The sequence below is a fragment of the Saccopteryx bilineata genome, chromosome 4 (assembly GCF_036850765.1).
Source record: "Saccopteryx bilineata isolate mSacBil1 chromosome 4, mSacBil1_pri_phased_curated, whole genome shotgun sequence".
NCBI lineage: Eukaryota > Metazoa > Chordata > Mammalia > Chiroptera > Emballonuridae > Saccopteryx > Saccopteryx bilineata.
The window spans coordinates 289,510,863-289,534,446 of NC_089493.1; the positions used below are offsets into that span (position 1 = coordinate 289,510,863).

The 23,584-nt window shown below is 50.1% G+C and overlaps 1 protein-coding gene across 5 annotated transcripts in view; it reads right to left on the reverse strand.

Moving 5' to 3' along the window:
• The window catches only part of RAB40C (RAB40C, member RAS oncogene family), a 33,692-nt gene that overhangs the window by 6,872 nt on the left and 3,236 nt on the right, over positions 1 to 23,584 (reverse strand). For 4 of the 5 annotated variants that reach the window (XM_066275410.1, XM_066275412.1, XM_066275409.1 and 1 more), the window contains exons 3-5: positions 4,002 to 4,062; positions 3,422 to 3,482; positions 2,195 to 2,257 (exon numbers count right to left, since the gene is read on the reverse strand). In XM_066275410.1, the coding sequence (XP_066131507.1) occupies positions 2,195 to 2,257; positions 3,422 to 3,482; positions 4,002 to 4,062 (185 nt within the window). The remainder of the gene's footprint in view (positions 1 to 2,194; positions 2,258 to 3,421; positions 3,483 to 4,001; positions 4,063 to 23,584) is intronic. The other variant, XM_066275414.1, reaches the window with a different exon arrangement.

Genomic DNA, 23,584 nt, shown 5'->3' on the forward strand with positions numbered 1-23,584 from the left:
ATCAGTCAGTGCTGGTGTCAGCTCTCAGATAATTTCACCTTATTTTATTATAAATCTGAGTACATACAGCTCGACCTGTAGGAAGTGGAATGTCTGGGTAGCCCCAGGAGTTACTTTTCAAGCTGTAAGTTTATATACCTGAAAATTCACAGATTTTAGTTATAAACAGTTTGATGAGTTTGAACAAATATATACACCTGTGCAACCATCACTCAAACCAAGGTACAGAGATGTATTTTTTAAAAATTCAATTAATTGGCCCTGGCCGGTCGGCTCAGCGGTAGAGCGTCGGCCTGGCGTGCGGGAGTCCTGGGTTTGATTCCTGGCCAGGGCACACAGGAGAAGCGCCCATCTGCTTCTCCAACCCTCCCCCTTTCCTTCCTCTCTGTCTCTCTCTTCTCCTTCCTACAGCCAAGGCTCTATTGGAGCAAAGTTGGCCTGGGTGCTGAGGATGGTTCTGTGGCCTCTGCCTCAGGCACTAGAACAGCTCTGGTCGCAACAGAGCAACGTCCCAGATGGGCGGAGCATCGCCCCCTGGTGGGCACGCCGGGTGGATCCCGATTAGGCGCATGCGGGAGTCTGTCTGACTGCCTCCCCGTTTCCAACTTCAGAAAAATACAAAAAAATTAAAAAATAAAAATAAATAAAAATTCAATTCAATTTTGGCATGTGAAATACATTTGTATGGTGGAGCTCCCACGGAACACAGGCTGCACGCAGAAGCCTCTGCCCCACCCCCCACAAGCACTTATACTCTGCCCAGAGCACTTGACACACTGAAAGTGAGGAGCAATAAAATAAAATGGAATAAAAAGGTGTCAAATAGTCCCTGACCCATACTCCCACCCACCTGGTCAGTGACCAGGCACATGCTGGTGTCTTAATCAGGACCTGCTGAATGGTAGTGCACTTCCCAGACCATTTTCCATGTGAAACCCTTTTTGTGTGAACAAACTGATCACTCTATCAGTAGAAAGAGACCAGCACCTGGCTACTCTTCCAGCTAACCCTAAACCCTTGACTATATAGGATGTCCTGCCTGACCTGTGGTGGTGCAGTGGATAAAGCCTTGACCTGGAATGCTGAGGTCGGTATTTTGAAACCCTGGGCTTGCCCGGTCAAGGCACATAAGAGCAGTGATTACTACGATTTGATGCTTCCTACTCCTCCCACCCTTCTCTCCTCTTTCTCTCTCCTTTTTCTAAAAATAAAAAAATTAAAAACAGCCCTGGCCGGTTGGCTCAGTGGTAGAGCATCGGCCTGGTGTGCAGGAGTCCTGGGTTCAATTCCCGGCCAGGGCATACAGGAGAAGCGCCCATCTGCTTCTCCACCCCTCCCCCTCTCCTTCCTCTCTGTCTCTCTCTTCCCCTCCCGCAGCCAAGGCTCCATTGGAGCAAGGTTTGCCCGGGCGCTAAGGATGGCTCTGTGGCCTCTGCCTCAGGCGCTAGAATGGCTCTGGTTGCAACAGAGCAAGGCCCCAGATGGGGAGAGCATCGCCCCCTGGTGGGCATGCCGGGTGGATCCCGGTCTGGCGCATGCGGGAATCTATCTGACTGCCTCCCTGTTCCCAACTTCAGAAAAATACAAATAAATAAATAAATAAATAGGGTGTCCTCCTCCACCACCCCACCCCGTCACCAGCTCTCTCAGCACACTGAGCCCAGGGGACCTGCTCTCTCCTCAGCAGCAGAGGCGCGAGTAGCCACCTCACATCTCTGCAACAGAAAGCAAGGGCCACGGGTCTAGGAGATCAGGGAAAGAAATCTTATTTCTCATGGTAAGAACTACAATGCCATTCTGGAATACAGCTTTGTCATCTTCTTGTGTGTATAAAATCAAGTATGTGAGTCACTTCTTTTAAAAAAGAAAAAAAGTGGGTGGGGACTGATGGTGCGCACTCATCTGAAGGGCACCGAGCTCTGCAGGCAGCTCTCACTACTCAACCCCACCTCCCGTGCTGATGCGGGGTGGGTGCTGACAATGCCTGCAAGCTGGGGTCCACACCCTGATTACTCAGATCAGCAGCTCTAGCTGGAACTGCTAGCTAATCATCACCTCTGCAGGCCCCCAATACTGGCACACACTGGGAGACCATCCGGCTAGGGCTGCAGGTGCCATCGCCCATATACCCACACCTCCGCAGGAGCTCCCAGGACAAGAGCCGCCACGCCCAGCCTGGGGGTCCTCAGCTCACCCTTCTGCAGAGAGGAAGGTCACACTCGGGGTCTTCTTGCTTCCCACCATGTCTGAAAGGCCCCTACTGGGGAAGGCTCAGGTCAGCGGTCCCCAACCACACCTCAGCAGACTCGACCAGAGCCTGCCCCAGCTTCACGCCCTCGCAGCTCCCGCAGGTCCCACACAGCAAACAGGAGTGCAGGAGTGCAGAGCGCCAAGGCAGCTGCAGACTTCATCAATTCTGATTAACGAAGCAAAAAGGACACCCCATGGGCTTCCCCAGGAGCCCAAGCCAGAGTGAGGGGGTGACGGGAAACCCCTGCTCCTATTGAGTACAGAGAGAGGCCCCAAAACATGCCCAAGCACCCCCTCTCACACGAATGTGTGCTGCTCCTGGTGGAGGGCCCTGTCTGGTGTGGAGCTGGGCTGGGCAAGTCTGAAGTTGGGGGTTTCCTTGACAATTCCAGAAGACTGGGGAAGTCATGGCCTGCTCTGCATTACAGAGAGGACTGGTCAGACCCTTCACTGACACAGCAGCGGCAGCCTATAGCTGGCCTGCTCATGCAACTACTTCTCCCCCCTCCTTCGAGCCTTGAATCATACCCTGATCCACTTATAGCACATGAGCATGCTCAGGGAACACAGAGCACAGAGCAGTGCGAGCATGCCCCAATTCCCCTGGTACAGCTCCCAGGGTTCCCCTGCACCCATGCATACCCACTCACACTAAATCTGGGTGCACTTCCATGGCAACCCCCGGGATAGCCCCCATCTCCTGCTCTTCACTAGCACCCCGCCTCCGTATCAGCCTTTCCCGCAGGGGCTCCAATGCTCAGTCCCCACAGTCCTGATGAGGAATCCAGTCAGCTTGCCCTGGGAGCCCACGGCCCTGAGATGCACCTGCTCCCCAGCAGCTTCATGCTCCACACTTGGGAGGTCCTGGGTGATGAGAAGTCATTTTTGGCTCCTAGTGAACCAGGTGACCAGTGGCATCTACACAGAACAAGGCCCCAGACTGGCCACAGGGGTCAGTAAGGCCACAGAGTGGGAGCAGATTGGAGACATGGGGACCTGATGCATTCTGACAGCTGAGACCCCTCACTCAGACAGCAGTCTAGTTGAAGCCTGGTATCCCAACATCAAAACTTCTTAGAAAGAGTCACACACGTGGGGTCTGACAAGCAGACCCCAGAGGGACATGACTTGTTCCTCTGGAGAACAGGACCGGCAGCGTCACTGGTCTTACCTGTGCGCCTCTGGAGTAGGACCTGAAGATGGTGCAGAACCTGCCCTGGCCTGACGTGTCCCTGAAACACAAGGGGAGTCAGTGGGACGTGACGTGTAGGACCTGGCATCCAGTGTGATTCCTGCATGGCGCTCCCCACCCCCTGGGTTACAATGGCCAACCTCTGTGGGCCTGAGAGCCCAGGAGACCACCTGCCAGACTGGAGAACCCCAAACCTACAGGAATTTACATCTCAACTTCAAGGTTCTGGAAAATGCTCCTTATTCTTGACGTGTAGCCTAGTGAGGGGAGAGGGGCCGCGGCTACTGTAGAGATGAGGCTTACGGACAAGGGGAGCTGGGCTCTGTTAGAACACACAGCCATGGACTCTGGTTTCTGTATCACAGAGCTGAACTCCTTCTGTGTTTACATAAAATCTCTTTAAATAGCCATTTCACGTAAAACGTAAACAGGACTCCTTCCTTCCTGTTCCCTTACAGATTCTCCACTTACTTCACTTAGCTCCCGAGGCTCCCGCAATAACTCTGAGGTGCTGTAGCCCCCACACCTAGGCTCCACACCCCCACACAGTCCGACTCACCAGAGCTCCAGCTTGACCCGCCGGCCATCCAACAGGATGGTGGTCGTCTTGTAGTCGATTCCTGCAAAGAAGCAAACAGTAGCTGAAGGTGACACTTGGAGATGAGTCTGCCAGGACCCGCCTTGCCAGGGCTCAGTAGATTCAGGTAGAGGGACACATACCCCCAGCTGAAGCCCTCTTGTGGCTCCAGCCCAGGGACATAGCGAGCTGGGCACTACAGCACCAGCCAAAGAGGGTGGCACAGGAGTAGAATCCAGCAAGCCTGTAGGAGGATGGCTCATCTCCAACTGAACTACTTTGTGTGAATCTCAAGTTCAGACATTTCTGAATTCCTGGGTTCACCATAGGCCCCAGGCACTGACAACTGGAGCATGTTTGGAACATGAGAGTAAAGAGATTTCCAAAATGCCATTTCTCTGGAGAGCTCTCTGCAGAACTGATGCATGCCATATCTTTAGTTTTTAATTTTTTATACTTTTATGAGAAAAAGTCAGCCCAAGAGAAGTTGGTAGAATTAGGGACAGTGCTGGGCATGTTATCTTACCTGGAAGATCTTCAACTGGTTTATGGACCATCTAGAAATTTCCTAAAAGCTCAGTGTTCCCTCCCCCCTTCTTTTTTTTTTTTTTAATTTATATTGATTTTCAGAGAGAGTAAGGGAGGGGTGGAAGAAGGAAGAGAGAGAGAGGGAGAGAGAGAGAAAGAGGGAGGAAAAGAAAGGGAGAATGAGGGAGGGAGAGAGAGAGAAAGAAGGAGAGAGGGCAGGAGAGAAGGGAGAGAGGAAGGGAGGGAGAGAGGGGGAAGGAGAGGGAGGGAGAGAGAGACAGAGGGAGAGGGAGGGAAAGAAAGGGAAGGAGGGAGGGAGGGAGGGAGATGGAGAGAGGGAGAGGGAGGAAGGGAGATAGAGGAAGAGAAGAGAGGGAGGTGAAGAAAGAGAGGAGAAGGGGAGAGAGGTGGGAGAGAAAGAAAGAGAAACATGATTTGTTGTTCCACTTATTTATGCATTCACTGGTTGATTCTTGTATGTGCCCTGACCAGGAATCAAACCCGCCACCCTGGTATATCTGGGTGACCCTCTAACCAACTGAACTACCTGGCTAGGACCTCCTCCCCCCTTCTTCAGACATAAGAAGGTAATCAGTTTCATGACTTTTTATAACACTTGCTCCAAGAGGGCTTCAAAATGGGCATATTATCATAGGTGTCTCACACAGTGTGTGTGTGTACACACGTGTGTGCAAGCTGACCTCAGAGTGGCTGCACATGGCAACCTCTCAGCACCTCAGGCACTGGTGCTCTACTCCCCACTGTGCTTCTGCCTGGCCAACTCCTAACTGCAAGTCAAAACCTGGCTTCCATACATCAAATGACACTTAACAGAAGGAAAATGCAACCCTCAAAGTGGAAGAAAATATTTGGAAATCATATATCTGATAAGACAATGCTATTCAGAATATATAAAGAAATCCTATAATTCAACAATAACAATAAAACAATGAAAAATTGGAAAAAAGACTTGAATAGACATTTCTCCAAAGAACACATACAGCCCTGGCCAGAGAGCTCAGTTGGTAGAGCATCATCCTAATAAGCAATGATCACTGGTTGGATCCCTAGTCAGAGCACATACAGGAACAGACTGTTTCTGTCCGTCTCTCAGCCTCCCTTCCCCTCTCTCTAAAAAAATTTTTTTCAATTTAATAAAAAATAAAGTGGTATTAAAAAAGAAAGAAGACAGCCTGACCAGGCAGTGGTGCAGTGGATAGAGTGTCGGACTGGGACACGGAGGATCCAGGTTTGAAACCCCATTGGTCACTGGTTTGAAGCCCAAGGTCACTGGATTGAGCAAGGGGTCACTTGCTCTGCTGCAGCCCCTTTTCATCAAAGCACACATGAGAAAGTAATCAATGAACAACTAAGGTGCCACAACAAAGAATTGATACTTCTCATCTCTCTCCCTTCCTGTCTGTCCCTATCTGTCCCTGTCTGTCTCTGTCACAAAAAAGAAAGAAAGAAGACATACAAATAACCACAATCACAAAAAGATGCTCAGCATCACTGATTATCAGAAAAATGCAAATCCAAACTACAGTGAGAGATCAGCTCACACCTATTAGATGGTTATTATCGAGAAAACCAGAAAACGCAAAGGTTGGGTAGGCTGTGGAGAAATCAGAATCCTTGTGCACTGTGGGTGGGAATGTAAAATAACACAGTCACTATGGAAAACAGTATGGCAGTTCTTCAAAGAATTAAATACAGAATTACCATATGATCCAGAAATTCCACTTCACGGTTAATACTCAAAAGAAATGAAGGCAGGGATCTGACCTGTGGTGGAGCAGTGGATAAAGTGTCGACCTGAACACTGAGGTTGCCAGTTCGAAATCCTGGGCTTGCCTGGTCAAGGCACATATGGGAGTTGATGCTTCCTGCTCCCCCCTTCTCTCTCTCTCTCCCCTCTCTAAAATGAACAAAAATCTTTAAAAAAAAAAAGTAAAAAAAGAAATGGAAGCAGGGAATGTATTTGTACACCTGGGTTCATAGCAGCATTATTCACAATAGTCAAAGGTAGAAACAACCCAAGTGTCCATTCAGGGATGAATGGATTAACAAAATGGCCTATACGATGGGATACAATTTAGCCTTAAAAAGGGAATACATTCTGCCTGACCTGTGGTGGCGCAGTGGATAAAGCGTTGATCTGGGAACAGTGAGGTCGCTGGTTCAAAACCCTACACTTGTCTGGTCAAGGCACATCTGGGAGTTGATGCTTCCTGCTCCTTCCCCTTCTCTCTGTCTCTCTCTCCTCTCTAAAATGAATTTTTTTAAAAAGGGATGACATTCTGATACATGCTATAACATGCATGAACCTTGACATTATGCTCTGGGAAATATGCTAGTCACAGAAGAGCAAATATTGTTTGATTCTACTTCTATGAAGTCCCTAGAGTAACCAGTATCATAGAGACAGAAAGTAGAGAGTTGACCATGGGCTGGGGGAGGGGAAGGGGAGTCAGTCAGTGTTGAATGCAGTTTGGGAAGATGAAAAGTTCTGGAGATGGATGGTGGTGATGGTCACACAACAGTGTACATGTAATTATACGCCTCTGACCTGTACACCTAGAAATAATTAAAATGGTAAATTTCATGTTATGTATATTTTACAACAGTTTTTTTTTAATTAATTAATTTATTTATTTTTTACAAAGACAGAGAGTGAGTCAGAGAGAGGGATAGACAGGGACAGACAGACAGGAATAAAGAGAGATGAGAAGCATCAATCATTAGTTTTTCATTGCGCGTTGCAACACCTTAATTGTTCATTGATTGCTTTCTCATATGTGCCTTGACCGCGGGCCTTCAGCAGACCGAGCAACCCCTTGCTGGAGCCAGCAACCTTGGGTCCAAGCTGGTGAGCCTCGCTCAAACCAGATGAGCCCGCACTCAAGCTGGCGACCTCGGGGTCTCGAACCTGGGTCCTTCTGCATCCCAGTCCGACGCTCTATCCACTACGCCACCACCAGGTCAGGTTTTACAAGTTTTTTAAAGTGAGAGATTCTCTTGCACATATTCTCCCATGAGAGATCTTTCAGGAAGAAACACAACTCAGGCCTGTCCACCATACCTCCTCTGCATCTGCCCTCCCGCATCTGCTGAGAACCAGCTCCTTTAGGTGGGAGCTCCTGGATTTCTGTCAAATAGGAAGCACAGATCTGGCCCAGGACTGGCCTCCTTTCAGTCCTGTCTCCACAGCTTCTGGGAGGCGGACCCTATGAGGATGATCTCCAGGACAACTGCAGATGTGGAGACCTATCCTCTAGGCAACAACAGACCTGCCTCCCCGTGGCAGAGCAGCCCTGCAGGCAGGCTCAGGCCTCCAGGACTGGACATTGACTGCTCTGCTCCCCTCCCCCAGGCCAGCCCCCTTGAAAGGGACGGTCCCGCAGCCAAGCTACCCAGAAGTGGCACTGTGGCCCAATGGCCCCACAGGGAACTGTGGGGAAGAGAGGGAACCCAGGAAGGCTCAGGAGGAGACAGGGTACAGGGAACTAGTTCCCACCCTCCACTCAGCTCTGGGCTCCCTCCCATAACCAGCATCATGAGTGTTGGGTGCCCTAAGCAACCTGCTGACCCATCTGCCTGAGTTCCATCCAGAACAACAGGACACTAACTTTGGTCTGTGTCAGAAATGACACCCAGTCTCTGTTCTTCAGCAACTCTGCTCGATGCTCTGCCAAACACACACACATGAGACCTGTGGGGACAGGCCTGTGGGGACTGGTAACAAGCAGGGGCCGCTGTCCTCCCGACACCCCCCACAACTGATTCAGAGGGCTCATTAGAGAACAAGATTCTCAAGGAACAATGCAGAGAAGCTAGAGTTTGATGGCTGAGCAATGTCACCACTGACGTGATTTAGACTCAGACAGTGACTGGGCTCTCTGGAGCCCTCTGGCGCTGACCCTGGCCTCCAGGGAAAGGTGGCTCCCACGACTGGTGCCAGCATGAGCACCCAAAGGAAGGCTGAGCACCCGTGTGAGGGGCCTGAAGAAAGTGGGCAGCAGGTCCCTATAGCAGAGAGCAGGACTCAGCTCAGAGCTGAGGACAGGCCAGGGGCAAGAGGTCAAAGTGGGAGGAGGGGGAAAATGGTGTGGGTGGAAAACCCCTCAGTTGACAAACTCACTTGGATATTGAAAAATTCAAATATATTCTGCATGCTTACTCTGCCTGTCACCCCACCACATCCCAAATCTGGATAAAAACTTACAATGATTTATAATATAAAAAATATAGACATACGAAGTCCAAAGAGAGAGGCTTATAGAAAAGTAGACTCTACCTGCTGTAAACAAAGATAGGTACCAACCAAACTTGACTATGAATCAGCTCTGACAATTCTTTGGTCTGAAGATTTGTTGCTGAAGAATTTCAGTCACCCACTCCCTCACTTCACTCCCACCCATCAGTACTTAAAAATCAAGCAGCTCTTTGAAAAAAAATGATAACCAGGTTTCATTAAGAACATTTTTTGCCAGGCCCTGGCTGGATAGCTTGATTGGTTAGAGCATCACCCCGAAGTACAGAGGTTGCCAATTCAATCCCTGGCCAAGGCACCATACAGAAACAGCTTGATGTTCCTCTCTCTCTTCCCTTTCCTCTCTTGCTGAAATCAATAAATAAAATTAAGCCTGACCAGGTGGTGGCGCAGAGGATAGAGCATTGAACTGGGATGCGGAGTACCCGGGTTCAAGGCCGTGAGGTTGCCAGCTTGAGCATGGGCTCATCCGGCTTGAGTGTGGGCTCACCAGCTTGAGCACAGAGACCCTGGCTTGAGCATGGGATCATAGACATGACCCCGTGGTAACTGGCTTGAGCAAGGGGTCACTCACTCTGATGGAGCCCCCAGGTCAAGATATATATGAAAAAGCAATCAATGAGCCTGACAAGGCAGTGGCGCAGTGGATGGAGCGTTGGACTGGGATATGGAGAACCCAGGTTCAAGACTCCAAGGTCGCCAGCTTGAGTGCAGGCTCATCTGGTTTAAGCAAAGCTCACCAGCTTGAGCCCAAGGTTGCTGGCTCAAGCAAGGGGTCACTCCGTCTGCTGTGGCCCCCCCCGGTCAAGGCACATATGAGAAATCAATCAATGAACAAGTAAGGAATCGCAACGAGGAATTGATGTTTCTCATCTCCCTCCCTTCCTGTTTGTCTGTCCCTATCTGTCCCTCTCTCTGTCTCTGCTACAAAAAAAAAAGCAATCAATGAATAACTAAGGAGCTGCAATGAAGAATTGATGCTTCTCATCTCTCTCCCTTCCTGCCTGCCTGTCCCTATCTGTCTCTCTCTCTCTCTCTCTCTCTCTCTCTCTCACACACACACACACAAAACAAACCAAAAAACATTTACTGCCGGCCCTGGCTGGTTGGCTCAGCGGATAGAGCGTTGGCGCAGTGTGTGGAAATCCTGGGTTCGATCCCTGGTCTGGGCACACATGAGAGGCCACCATCTGCTTTTCTTTCCCTCCCTCTCCCCCTTCTCACAGCCAGTAACTCCACTGGTTCAAGCATCAGTCCTGGGTGCTAAGGATAACTTGGTTGGTCTGAGTGTCGGCCTCAGGCACTGAGGACAGCTCAGTTGATTTGAGCCTTGGCCCCAGAGGGCAGTTGCTGGGTGGATCCCAGTCTGGACACATGCAGGAGTTGGTCTATTTCCCCTCCTCTCACTTGAAAAAAAAAAAAATTCACTGCCTGACCAGGTGGTGGCACAGTGGATAGAGTATCAACCTTGACACTAAGGACCCTGGTTTGAAACCCTGGGGTTGCTGGCTTCAGCGACGGCTCATTTGGCTTGAGCATGGTCCCATGGTCACTGGTTTGAAGCCCAAGGTAGCTGGCTTGAGCAAGGGGTCACTGTCTCGGCTAGAGCCCCCTGGTCAAAACACATATGAAAAGCATCAATGAACTAAAGTGCTGCAACTACATGTTGATGCTTCTCATATCACTCCCTTCCTCTCTGTACAGCACAGTCAAGACCATTCAGAACAGAAATCAGCTATTAGGAGATGGAACCCTGGTACATCAAAGTCAACCAGGCCTTTTGGGGACTGAAGCCACTCACAGATGAAGAGGGGTCACATGGGATGACTAGGTCTTAGACCTGAGGACTACAGACACTCCCTAGATGAACACAGGGCTTGGGGAGGCCAACAGGGGTCAGCAGCAGGTGATCAGAGGCTCTGAGGGGAAATGGGTACTGTTCTGAATCCTAGCCCTCTTCATAAGACCCTTTTACTCTGAAAGGTTTCAGGGCTTTATTTGTCCAGAGTCCTGGGGGGTATTTCTCACTCTCTGTGCTGGGAACCTGGGCACAGTTCACCCCCCTATCCACACATTCTTGTGTCTCACTACCTGCCCCCCCACCCCCGGCCAGGGAGTGACCTCTGGGATAACAGCCAGTTTTCTCATCTTGTTCTGATTTCTGGGAGATGCCTTCACCTTTATCTTCCAGCCATTCTATGATCTTTTAAAAAATTCTAGCCCTGGCCAGATAGCTCGATTGGTTGGAGTGTCAACAAAACCACAGAACTTCCTGGTTCGATCCCTGGTCAGGACACATAGGAACAGCTCGATGTTCCTGTCCCTCTGTTTCTCTGCCTGTCACTCTCTTAAAAAAAAAAAAAAAATCTGCTATTTTTTTCATTTAATTTTTAAAAGCTCTCTCTGGTCTTCTGGAATGTTCCCTTCTTAAAGCATCCTGTTCTTGGTTCTCAGATGCAGTACTTCTTTATCTCAGACATTATCATAATTATCATATGATCAAATTCTCGAATGTCTTTCCTCACCTTGTGGTGGCTCCCGGCTGTCCTTTCACCCCTCAGAAGTCCTGAAAACCCATGGGAAGTTCTGGGTGACTCTGTCTTGTGAACTGGGCTCACAGTGAAGCTGCCAGGTGCCTCGGGGAGAACGAAGCTCACAACTCTTAGACTAATGACAGTTCCAGGAAACACTACCTGCTGCCAAGGGCTCATTATCTAAGCGTGAGGGGTGAGGGGCAGCCAGAGTCTCCCATTTGGAATGGACTTACACTTGGCCCTCCACCGTGCCTAATTCTCCCACAGGGTGGACCTCCTGTATCTCGGCTGAGGACCACCCAGCCATTCAGCTCCTGCTCTGATTTCAGCCTATCCTTCTTGCGCTGAGTTCATAGGGGCCTGGGACGTGGGGCGCGGGATCCAGAGCTGTAGGCTCGCTGCTGGCCCCTCAGCCCAGGCTTTAGCTCTCTGCACTCAGCCGTGGCAGTGGCACCTGCTTCCCAAAGGTCAGCTGCTCTGACCTGATGAGTTCATAAGTTTTTAAGAATGTCTTTTGTTTCATGGGGTTTCTGAAGGGAGTGGTAATTTACCTGACACAAACTGCTTTCTAAGTGTCTATTATACAGAAGGCCTGGTTCCAGTAGCTGATGGACTCATGCTACCAGGCTGCCCTGTGCCATGTTTGCAGGGCTGCCTTCGCCTTCCAAATCACAGGAGACTGGGTTCTGTTTGTTCAGAATTTGTGTGTGTGTGTGTGTGTGTGTGTGTGTCAGAGACAGAGAGAGGGACAGATAGACAAGAAGGGAGAGAGATGAGAAACATCAATTCTTTTGTTGCGGTTCCTTAGCTGTTCATTGATTGATTTCTCATATGTGCCTTGACTGGGGGGCTACAGCAGACTGAGTGACCCCTTGCTCGAGCCATGCTCAAACCCAATGAGCCCGTGCTCAAGCTAGCAACCTCGGGGTCTCAAACCTGGGTCCTCCGCATCCCAGTCTGAGGCTCTATCCACTGCGCCACCACCTGGTCAGGTTGTTTGTTCGGAATTTTACCAAGAGCTGTTCACTACTTAGGAAGAAAAATCTCATCACCCATAGTGACACCTACACCAGGGGCATTTTCACTGTCACCTTCTCAGCATGTAGCACAAAGGTACCCAAGCACTGACCTACTGAAATACACATTATCTTACAACACATTGCACCCTGTTTTTCCCTTATATTACAAATATATGCATATATGCACATCTGTTTTAGTTCTGAGTGTAAGTAGAACAGATTACCTATGAATTTCATTCGTGTCATTCATGCAATAAAAGGGGATGCTGCAAAGCACTGGTCCAGAAGGACCTGCTGGGGCCCAGCATGACACGCTAACAGCCTCCCCACACTGTGTCCCTGTATCACTGGCCTCGTGTAGCAGTAATGTCCCTCGTGACCCTGTTGTCCCTTGATACAGCCAAGGCAAGGAGAAGCAGAAAGCAGCTCACTGGCTCCAGAAATATGCTGACGGAGGCTGGAGTTGCAGGAACATTATAATTACCTGTCATCTGCTGACTGCCATCCTTCACAAAGGTATTTCATAGCACGAATTCAGAGAGGAGGAAGGAGGAATGGTACAAAAATGATCATTAAAGTTTCAACTTTCTGGAATGTCATTTTATTTTCCAACAGTCACCCATGTCTGGTGATCTGGGGAGTTTACCAGGGCACCCCTCCTACCTGCCGAGACCTACTTCATCAGGAGCTGTAAGCAGATTTGTGGGGACACACAGGAGGAAGGCTGAGGACTGGGTAGCACAGACCAACAGGACATCAGTTCTGTCTGCACCTGGCCTCCCACACTCGGGAAATGGGACTTCTGCTATCCGAGTGGAGCATCTGCGGCCACACGGCCAGGCTGTCAAGGACAACCTAGCGCGAAGTCCACTCTTTCAGGGCCAGCTATTTTCCTGCACAGCAGCAAAGTAGCCCCTCTGTGGGCCGAAGTCACGGCACAGCGTGCTATCAGGAGTCCCGGGACAGAGCAGGCTGGAAGCCACAATTTCTTCTTCCACATCCCTTCCTTTAGAGCGTCACAACTCTCACACATCTGTTAGCACTGACGCAGGACAACAGACCCCAAGAAAGCCCACCCTCACTACAGCCGTAGGATATTACAGGTAACCAGGGCAAGGGAACACACACACATAAACAAGAACCAAAAATTCTCAGCTGTCTGCTTAGATCCACCCTCTCAGCTTGTTTTGGGTGCATAAAACAAGATTGCTGAGCCTGAGCAGGCGGTGGTACAGTGGATCGGCCTGGGATGCAGAGGACCCAGGTTCAAAGCCCCGAGGCTGCTGGCTTGAGCAAGAGGTTACTCGCTCTGTTGGAGCCCCCCCACCCCCAGTCAAGGCACATATGAGAAAGCAATCAATCAACAACTAAGGAGCTGCAACTGTACGCTGATGCTTCTCATCTCCCTCCCTTCCTGCCTGCCTCTCTATCTTCTATCTCTCAAAAAAAAAAAAAGTCCTGTATTTCACTTGTTATTTTTTTATTTTTTTGAGAGAGAGAGACAGGGACAGACAGGAAGAGAGATGAGAAGCATCAACTCATAGTTACATCACTTTAGTTGTTCACTGAGTGCTTCTCATACATGCCTTGACCAGGGAGTTCAAGCCACGACCTTGGGCTTCAAGCCAATGACATTTGGGCTCAAGCCAGTGACCATGGGATCATGTTGATCCTGTGCTAAAGCAAGCAACCTCGAGCTCAAACTGGGTGAGCCTACACTCAAGCTGTCAACCTCGGATTTCAAACCTGGGTCCTCAGCATCCCAGGTCAACACTCTATCCACCGCACTACCACCAGTCAGGTAGAAATACAGGATGTTTAAAAAAATTAATCATACCCCTGACCAGTTGGCTCAGTGGTAGAGTGTCACCCCAGTGTGAGGATGTCCTGGGTTCATTTCCTGGTCAGGGCACACAGGAGAAACAACCATCTACTTCTCCACCCCTCCCTCTCCCCCTCCTTTCTCTCTCCCTCCCCCCACCCCTCTCTCTCTCTCCTTCCTGTAGCCACGGCTCAACTGGTTTGAGTGCATCAGTCCTGGGCACTGAGGATGGCTCCTTGGAGCCTCCACCTCAGGTGCTAAAAATAGCTTGGTTGCGAACATGGAACCAGATAGGAAGAGTATTGGTCCCAGACAGGGGTTGCCAGGTGAATCCCAGTCGGGATACATGCAAGAATCTGTCTATCTCCCTTCCTCTCACTTGGAAAAAAAGAAAAAAATTAATCATAACCCCAAAACACAAAGATAACCACCACTAATGTTTTCACACAGTCACTCCACAATTCTCTTTCATTTGACACCTATTCATGTACAGTACTATATAAGTAGGCATACTTTTCCCCCCTTTACCCTTAGGCTGTTCCAGGTTTTTCATTTTTATTAAAAACAAAACAAAACAAAACCACAAAGCCTTCATTACCTCTAGTTGTGACCCCTATTATACTCTAGGAAGGATTCCCTAATTACTTGGTTAAAAGGGAAGACTTCTTAAGGCTCTGGATACATGTTGCAGAGTCCTTTACAGAGAACACCATACACATGCCCCTGGTGTACTTTTAGTGCTGTTACCAGACTTTCTCTGTGATTAAGTTAAAGGTGAGTGTTCCATCCTATTGAATTTTTTTTCAATTGAGAGGAGAGAGAGTGAGACAGACTCCCACATATACCTTAATGGGGATCCACCTGGCAACTCCATCCTGGGCCTATGCTGGAATCAACCGAGCTATTTTTAGCATCTGAGGCAGACACATTCAGACAAATTAATCTATCCTCAGCTCCTGGAGCCATAGCTCGAACCAACAGAGTCACTGGCTGCAAGAGAAGAAGAGGGAGAGAAGGGCAGATGGTTGCTTCTCTTGTGTGCCCTGACTGGGGATGTCCATATGCCAGGTCGATGCTCTATCAACTGAGCCAACTGGCCAAGGCCCTCTTTAAAATTTTTTAAGTCGATTTGAGAGAGAGAGAAAGAAAATTTGATTTTGTTTTGACTTACTTATGCATTCATTGATTGATTCTTATGTGCCCTGACCAGAGGTCAAATCTGCAACCTTGGCATATCAGGACAACACTCTAACCAACTGATCATTCTACTTAATTTTTTTTTTTAATTTTATTTATTTATTTTTTACAGAGACAGAGAGTGAATCAGAGAGAAGGATAGACAGGGACAGACAGGAACGGAGAGAGATGAGAAGCATCAATCATTAGTTTTTCATTGCGCGTTGCAACACCTTAGTTGTTCATTGATTGCTTTCTCATATGTGCCTTGACCATGGGCCTTTAGCAGACCGAGAAACCCCTTGCTGGAGCCAGCGACCCTGGGTTCAAGCTCAAACCAGATGAGCCTGCGCTCAAGTCGGTGACCTCGGAGTCTCAAACCTGGGTCCTCCACATCCCAGTCCGACGCTCTATCCACTGCGCCACCGACTGGTCAGGCCATTCTACTTAATTATTTTTTATTTTTCTGAAGTTGGAAACGGGGAGGCAGTCAGACAGACTCCCGCATGCGCCCGACCGGGATCCACCCGGCATGCCCACCAGGGGGCAATGCTCTGCCCATCTGGGGCATCGCTCTGTTGCAACCAGGGACATTCTAGCGCCTGAGGCAGAGGCCATGGAGCCATCCTCAGCGCCTGGGCCAACTTTGCTCCAATGGAGCCTTTGCTGCGGGAAGGGAAGAGAGAGACAGAGAGGAAGGAGAAGGGGAGGGGTAGAGAAGCAGATGGGCGCTTCTCCTGTGTGCCCTGGCCAGGAATCAAACCTGGGACTCCTGCATGCCAGGCCGAGCTCTAGCACTGAGCCAACTGGCCAGGGCCCATCATATTTAATTTTAAAGTTAAATATTTGTCCATGTTTTTTTTTTGTTTTTGACAGAGACAGGAGGAAAAGAGATGAGGAGAATCAACTTGTATTTTACATGTTCATTAACTGTTTTCTTTTTTTGTTTGTTTTGTTTTTTTTTTTTGTTTTTTTTTTTTACAGGAACAGAGAGAGAGTCAAAGAGAGGGATAGACAGGAATGGAGAGAGATGAGAAGCATCAATCATTCAATCATCAGTTTTTCGTTGCGACACCTTAGTTGTTCATTGATTGCTTTCTCATAGGTGCCTTGACCGCGGGCCTTCAGCAGACCAAGTAACTTCTTGCTCGAGCCAGAGACCTTGGGTAGAACCTGGTGAGCTTTTGCTCAAACCAGATGAGCCTGTGCTCAAGCTGGCAACCTCGGGGTCTTGAACCTGGGTCCTCCGCATCCCAGTCCGACCAAGAAAGCTGTTTGCATATATGTATGTGCGTGCGTGCAAGCATGAGTGTGAGTGTAGACTCAGGACTGTGGGCTCCTATGGAAGATCTGTATCACAGGCCAGTGCAGCAACTTCTGCAAGCTGACGAGGATTCTATCTGCCACCCTGCTCCTGAGATCTGTGCCCAGGGACAGGCCTTCCCCACTGTCCAAACTGTGTCTTGAAGAAAACCAGATTCAGTTCCTAAAGCCTTCCAGCAGTTTGAGGACCACCAATACCAGACCCAGGAAGAGAGAGGACCAAACACACAGAAATCAATATAAAATGATCATGTAAATAGGAGATTTGCTGAATGAGTGCGAAGTGGTGTATCTGTAACAGCAGTGCTGGGCCCAGGGGCTTTGGGGTAGATACCAACAATGCACATGGGCAGGGTAGACAGTCATTGCTGCTGCCAAGTTAGTGCGTGCAATTCCTCTGCAGTGACTCTTGGACCTAAACACAGAACCTCAGCACCCTGTTAGATGTCACCATGTTCCTTCAGTCACTCAAGGTTGTACAAAGCATCCAAGTCCCGATAATGTCACTTAATCTGTCACCCATTCCTCCCAGCAAAGATCTAAGTAGCAGGCACTCACCCTACCTTGGCCTAGTGACAGACAAATGCCTAGAAAGGTCTAGGCTGGCGAAGACCCAGCTTATGACCCCAAGAACCACAGATGGAACCACAGGCCCACCTCAGCCACAGAGCTGCCAACCAACTGGTGGCTTCCTGGGCTCACAAACACATGCTCATCACCTAGCTGATATCTCTGTCTAGAGTTGACAGGAATTCACTTGCCCAGAGATCTGGCACCTGGCTGTCTGCACTCTGACACTTTCCAAAATCTGTGAAGTGCCTGCCTTTCCAGCCCTTGGGTCTTTTTCCATTCTCTGTTCTTCCTCAAAGATACTAGGACACCCTTTCTGGAGTGGGGGACTCCTTCTCTCGGGATGCTGGCCTCCTGACCCCACGCTCTCTGCACTCCTGTTAGACCACTCCTCATCTTCCCTCCCTCTTCACAATCCTGAAGGTTTGTCTTTTTGAGTGCCCCCCACCCTGCATGATTTGCTTCCCACTCATGAGTCTAGCCAAAGTGCCACACTGCTCTGTGACATCAACACCTAACACCTTGAGGGGCCAAAGCTTATCTGGCCATGCCCACCAACCTGCTCACCTTGTCCATCAGTGCAGAGTTTACTTGTCCCCATCCTTCCTGTACCCTCTGAAGGGCACATGTCCACAGTCATTGAGATACTCGATATTCCCACTTTGGCAGAAGACAATTGTGCACTGTGGACATCAGAGTCTGCCTATCACTACTGACTCTATACGAGCACAATCATAACCAGGAAACCTTGGTTACCACCTCAAAGTTCGAGTTCACTCTATTCACTTGTATTTACCCTCATTTCCCATCCTAATGAGGACTCCACACACCTAGTGCTGGCTTAGCCCCTCCTGGTCTCTTATGCCTTGTACTCACAGTCCTAACATCCTGCTCCTGAGGGTCCAGGGCAGTACATCCTGCCCCAGAAGCCATCTCCTTTCTTCCATGCTCCAGGGCAGGGTGCCAGAAACTGAGACCCTCCCCCACTTTCTCCAAACACCCAACAGAGGATGCCCTGACTGATGTGGTCCCAGGCCCTACAACACCCCATCGAGAGGCACGTCATCACACAAGGTGCTGCCCACTCCCGGGGTTGCCTATGACTCTGCCTCTTCTCTTCCTCACCTAGGCCACAGACTAGGTAAGTGGCCAGCTTCTCAGGGACCAACAATTTCATACCTTGCCAACAGTAGTTCATACAGAGCAGGAGGCAAGAGTACCTACAAGACTCTCTCATCTTCTTCCCCACTTCCTGTAACACATTTCTATTTAGTTCATCATCCAAGCCACTACTAGCACTCTTGCTAATGGGAACAATGACATTATATGTACACAACACAAGACAGCAATGTCACTGCAACCACACAACCTTGAAAGAGGGACTGGCTCTGCCCAGCAGTACACCTGTCGTGGAAGCATTTGCCTGTTATCTGCTTAGCTTATAGAAAGTAATAAAGATCGAGGAAAAACTTTAAGATTGAAAATATTCAACCCACTCAACTGTTTGCTGAAAATTTAAGAAGGGTCACACAAATCCAAATTACAAATCAGCCCAGTTAGCAGCACAATCTGGAGTGGATAAGGTAACCTGTTCCCAACCCCAGCCCCTAGCCTGCCACCCTCTCAGGTAGGGGCGGACTGATCTTCACACCCCCACAGAGGTGAATGCCTCTGGCACAGGGGTACACAGGCAGACAGGTCTATGCATGAACCTCTGTGGCCTTTTGGAAACCTGTGGTTTGCTGCCCTGGTTGGCAGCTGACCTGGGAGCTGTCGGGGCTTTGCTACTCTGCTGGATCCAGACAGGAAGGAGGCAGCAGGGCAGGGACAGTGCAATGAAGGCAGAACAAATGGGCCTCAGTGACTGGTCCCAGGCCCCAGAACAGAGGGAGGAGGCAGCCCCGGGACCAGGGACAGAAGTGCCAGGAGAAGGAAAGAGGAGTTCAGTTTGGAATGCACTGAGAACAAGGGAGTGTAACGCATAGGAAACACTAGAGAGGAGGACTGTGGCTGCATAGAAGCAATAGAGAGAGGGCTTGTGGTCATCAGAGAGAGAAGCCAGGCCCAGGCCCAGGCCGGAAGTGAGGGTAAGGGTGCAAGAGCGCCTAGTGAGAGGGTCACTCCCACCAATCAAAGTGCCAGGTTCAGGAAGACAGAAGTGCCAGGCCCTGTGCTGCCTGAGATAGCTGCTGGCTCTCCACCTGAGTCTTGGTTCCTCATCTGTAAAATGGGACGATGACGGTACCTCCATCACAGGGTGTCAGTGAGGACTAGATGAGGAACTGCACCAAGCTCGGCCCTGGGCCTAACAGTATCATGCTGAGGCCAACATCCACCTGGGAACCAGCATCTGACAGAGGGAAGGCAAACCCCAACAAATCACCAAGAAAATAGACAAAAGCCAGGCATGAGTGCCCAACCAAGTACAGAGAGAGAGGGGGTGAAAAGGGGCAGTGTGGTGGTCAGAACGGGGATGCTGCACACAGGCTGCTCCTTCATTTGGCACACACGTCTGGCTAGTGCCTCCTGGGTGCAGGTCTCATGCTACTGTTGAGGACAAATCAACATAACAGACACCAGGGCTGTACAGGCCAGAGGCCCACTCTGACTCAGGAAAACAGTATGGAGAAGCATCTGAAGACACTGTGTACTCTCTGAGGTTTGAAACGAGAACGGAAACCCACTTCCAGCCAGGTGAAAAAAGACATTTGGAACTGTCTAGTAAAAAGACATAGAGGCCCTGGTCAGTTGTCTCAGTGGTAGAGCATCAGCCCAGCGTGTGGATGCTTAAGTCCCGGGTTTATTCCCAGCCAGGGCACACAGGAGAAGCAACCATCTGCTTTTTCACCCTTCCCCCTCTCCTTCCTCTCTGTCTCTCTCTTCCTCTCCCGCAACCATGGCTCCACTGGAGCAAGGTTGGCCTGGGTGTTGAGGACGGCTCCATGGCCTCCGCCTCAGGCGCTAGAATGGCTCCGGTCACATCGGAGCAAAGCCCCAGATGGGCAGAGCATCGCCCCCTGGTGGGCGTGCCAGGTGGATCCTGGTCAGGTGCATGCAAGAGTCTGTCTGCCTCCCTGCTTCTCACTTCAAAAAAGTACAAAAAAAAAAGGAAAGAAAAAGCCATAGAGGCCCTGGCCGTTTGGCTCAGTGGTAGAGCATCGGCCTGGCGTGCGGGGGACCCGGGTTCGATTCCCGGCCAGGGCACATAGGAGAAGCGCCCATTTGCTTCTCCACCCCCCTCCCCTCCTTCCTCTCTATTTCTCTCTTCCCCTCCCGCAGCCAAGGCTCCATGGAGCAAGGATGGCCCGGGCACTGGGGATGGCTCCTTGGCCTCTGCCCCAGACGCTAGAGTGGCTCTGGTCGCGGCAGAGCGATGCCCCGGAGGGGCAGAGCATCGCCCCCTGGTGGGCAGAGCGTCGCCCCTGGTGGGCGTGCCGGGTGGATCCCGGTCGGGCGCATGCGGGAGTCTGTCTAACTGTCTCTCCCCGTTTCCAGCTTCAGAAAAATACAAAAAAAAAAAAGGCCATAGAGCTGGGAAATGTGGTGAGCTCTGGCCTGGCTGCTGAGTTGCTGATGTGGGCCAGAGCCCACACTCTGGCCCCCCAGGGTTGAAGGTACACAGTGTCCTCCCTGCATAGGCACAACACTAATACAGACATACTCAGCAGGCCCAACATTAGCGGCAGACCTCAGCATTTGCCTGACTTTGTCCACACCTGCACAATTGTTTCACTCCTCCTGTACATTGGACCTCCTTTCTTCCTCTGCACATGCGGGGTTCAGAGAAGCCAAGTGTCACATACACTCAGCAGCTCCCATCAACACTGACCCCAGAGGAGCAGACAGGAAGACAGGGAGTTAGGCCTCTCTCGATTCTTCCAAGACTTGGGCATATCAACTATATCACATCTTCCTCATCTTTCTGTTGACCTTCAACGTGAAGATATGTGAGCATCAAGGTACAGAGGACAAACTCTCAATCAGGATCTTCACCACCCTCGGGACAAGACAGGCTGTACACCAGAGTGCATCCAGCACACCGCCCCGCGGACCCACGGCCCTGGCGCAGAGTCAGATCTGGCAGTGCACTTGGGAGCAGAAGCTGCTCACGGAAGCCTCTACCTTCTTCCTGCCAGCTTCTACAACTCAGACTCCTTGCCGCTTATGCTCTAAAGCATGTTTCCCCAGCAGATGGCCCAGTGGAACCTTTATGCAAAGTGCTCTGCTCGCTTCTGAGGAAAGTACTGACCTTCCCCTAAAGTCACTGGGTATTAAGAAAAAGGGAGGCTCTGGCCAGTTGGTTTAGTGGATACAGCACTGGTCCAGTGTATAGATGTCCCAGGTTTGACTCCCGGTCAGGATACACACGAGAATCAACTATCTGCTTCTACTTCCCTCCCTCCCCCCTTCTTTCTCTCCCCCCCCCCTCACAGCCACTGGCTTCACTGGTTCAAGACTGGGCATCTAGCAGTGAGAACAGCTCAGTTGGTTCAAGCATCAGCCTCAGGCACTGAGGCTAGCTCGGTTGGTTGATTCAAGTATCGATCCCAGACAGGGGTTGCCAGGTGGATCCTGGTCGGGGCACATGTGAGAGTCTGTCTTACTATCACCCTTCCTCCCAATTAGAGAAAAAAAGAGAGAGAGGAAGAGAGGAAGAGAGGAAGGGAGAGAGGGAGAGAGAGAGAGAAAGAAAAGGCCCTGCCTGGAGCATCAACCCAAAGCGCAGAGGTTGCCAGTTCAATCCTCGGTCAGGGCACAGTCAGGAACAGCTCCATGTTGCTGTCTCTCTCTCCCTGCCAGAAAAGAAAGAGAGAGAGAGAGAGAGAGAGAAAGAGGAAAGGAAAGGAAAGGAAAGGAAAGGAAAGGAAAGGAAGGAAAGAAAGAAAGAAAAAGAAAGAAAGAAGACCTCCCAAGAAGGTTTTCAAGTCAACAGAAACATATAAGCACAGCACACACTGGAATCACCCAACTCCAAGAGCCCCTGTGGGCTCCCGCAGGGGTTGGCACATTGTCACATATGGCTCATCACTACTTTGGGCGCCAGAGCTAAAAAGGCCATTTTGATGACTCACATGTTTATGAAGCTGGGAAAAGCAACCTGCACTCATGTACATATCTGAGGAACAAGCTAGACAAGACTTCAACGTGGGTAAGTCATCTGGGTGGCTCAAGGGAGGGGATTTGGTTAAACGCTTGTCACTGGTGGGGACCTCCCTGCCATGGGTAATCTGCTCCTGGTCAGAAGAACCACAAAAGTTTTGGCAGAAAATAAGAAGTCTAGAATATGCTGAAGGCTTTTAACAACAAAGGGGGAAAACAAATACACATATATCTTTTGTAAGAAGATCAGAAATAAAAACTTTGGGCCTGACCAGGCGGTGGCGCAGTGGATAGAGCATCAGACTGGGATGCGGAGAACCCAGGTTCGAGACCCCGACGTCGCCAGCTTGAGCGTGGACTCATCTGGTTTGAGCAAAGCTCACCAGCTTGGACCCAAGGTTGACAGCTTGAGCAAGGGGTTACTTGGTCAGCTGAAGGCCCACGGTCAAGGCACATATGAGAAAGCAATCAATGAACAACTAAGGTGTTGCAACGAAAAACTGATGATTGATGCTTCTCATCTCTCTGTTCCTGTCTGTCTGTCCCTGTCTATCCCTCTCTCTCTCTCTCTTTCTGTCTCTGTAAAAAAAACCCACAACTTTGATTACAAGTTTTTCAAAGGAAAAATTCCCATGACACTGAATCCAGAGCACCAGTGCTCCAGAGCTTCCAAAACCCCAACAGTCTCCGTTAGGAAGCCTTCGGAGGAGCAGAAAGAAGTCCACTCGGGTCCAGTAACTTCACCCTGACAAAGAACAGCAGGCCTTGGAGTCAGTGCGCTGATGATGCCTTGACTGTAAAGACCCGCTCCTCATGTTGCGCATGTCTTAACCTCAAGGACCTCTAGACACAGGGGCCAGGTACTCTGCCTTCTCCACTTAACGCCAAGGGGGAGCTGCGGTACCCTGTGAGTGTGCCCTGGTCCTAACAGCACATGGAGCCTAAGAGTGGGCTTTCTGCTCCATTTCTGGCAGATGGTCCTCTCCTGGACCAGGCATCTCCCTTACCTCAGGCAGGGCTCCACATCTTACTTAGTCAGCATGTCATAGGAAGTGAGGCAATGCACTGCAACTTGACAGAGGGGACAGAGGCGGTTCCTATCTTTTCAGCTAGTAGCTCTGTGTTCCCTGAATGCTCACTGCATTGGCAGGGGTACCTGATGGTGAGGCTAAGCTGACCCTCAGGCATGTAAATCTATGTCCCAGGAAACTACTGTTGCC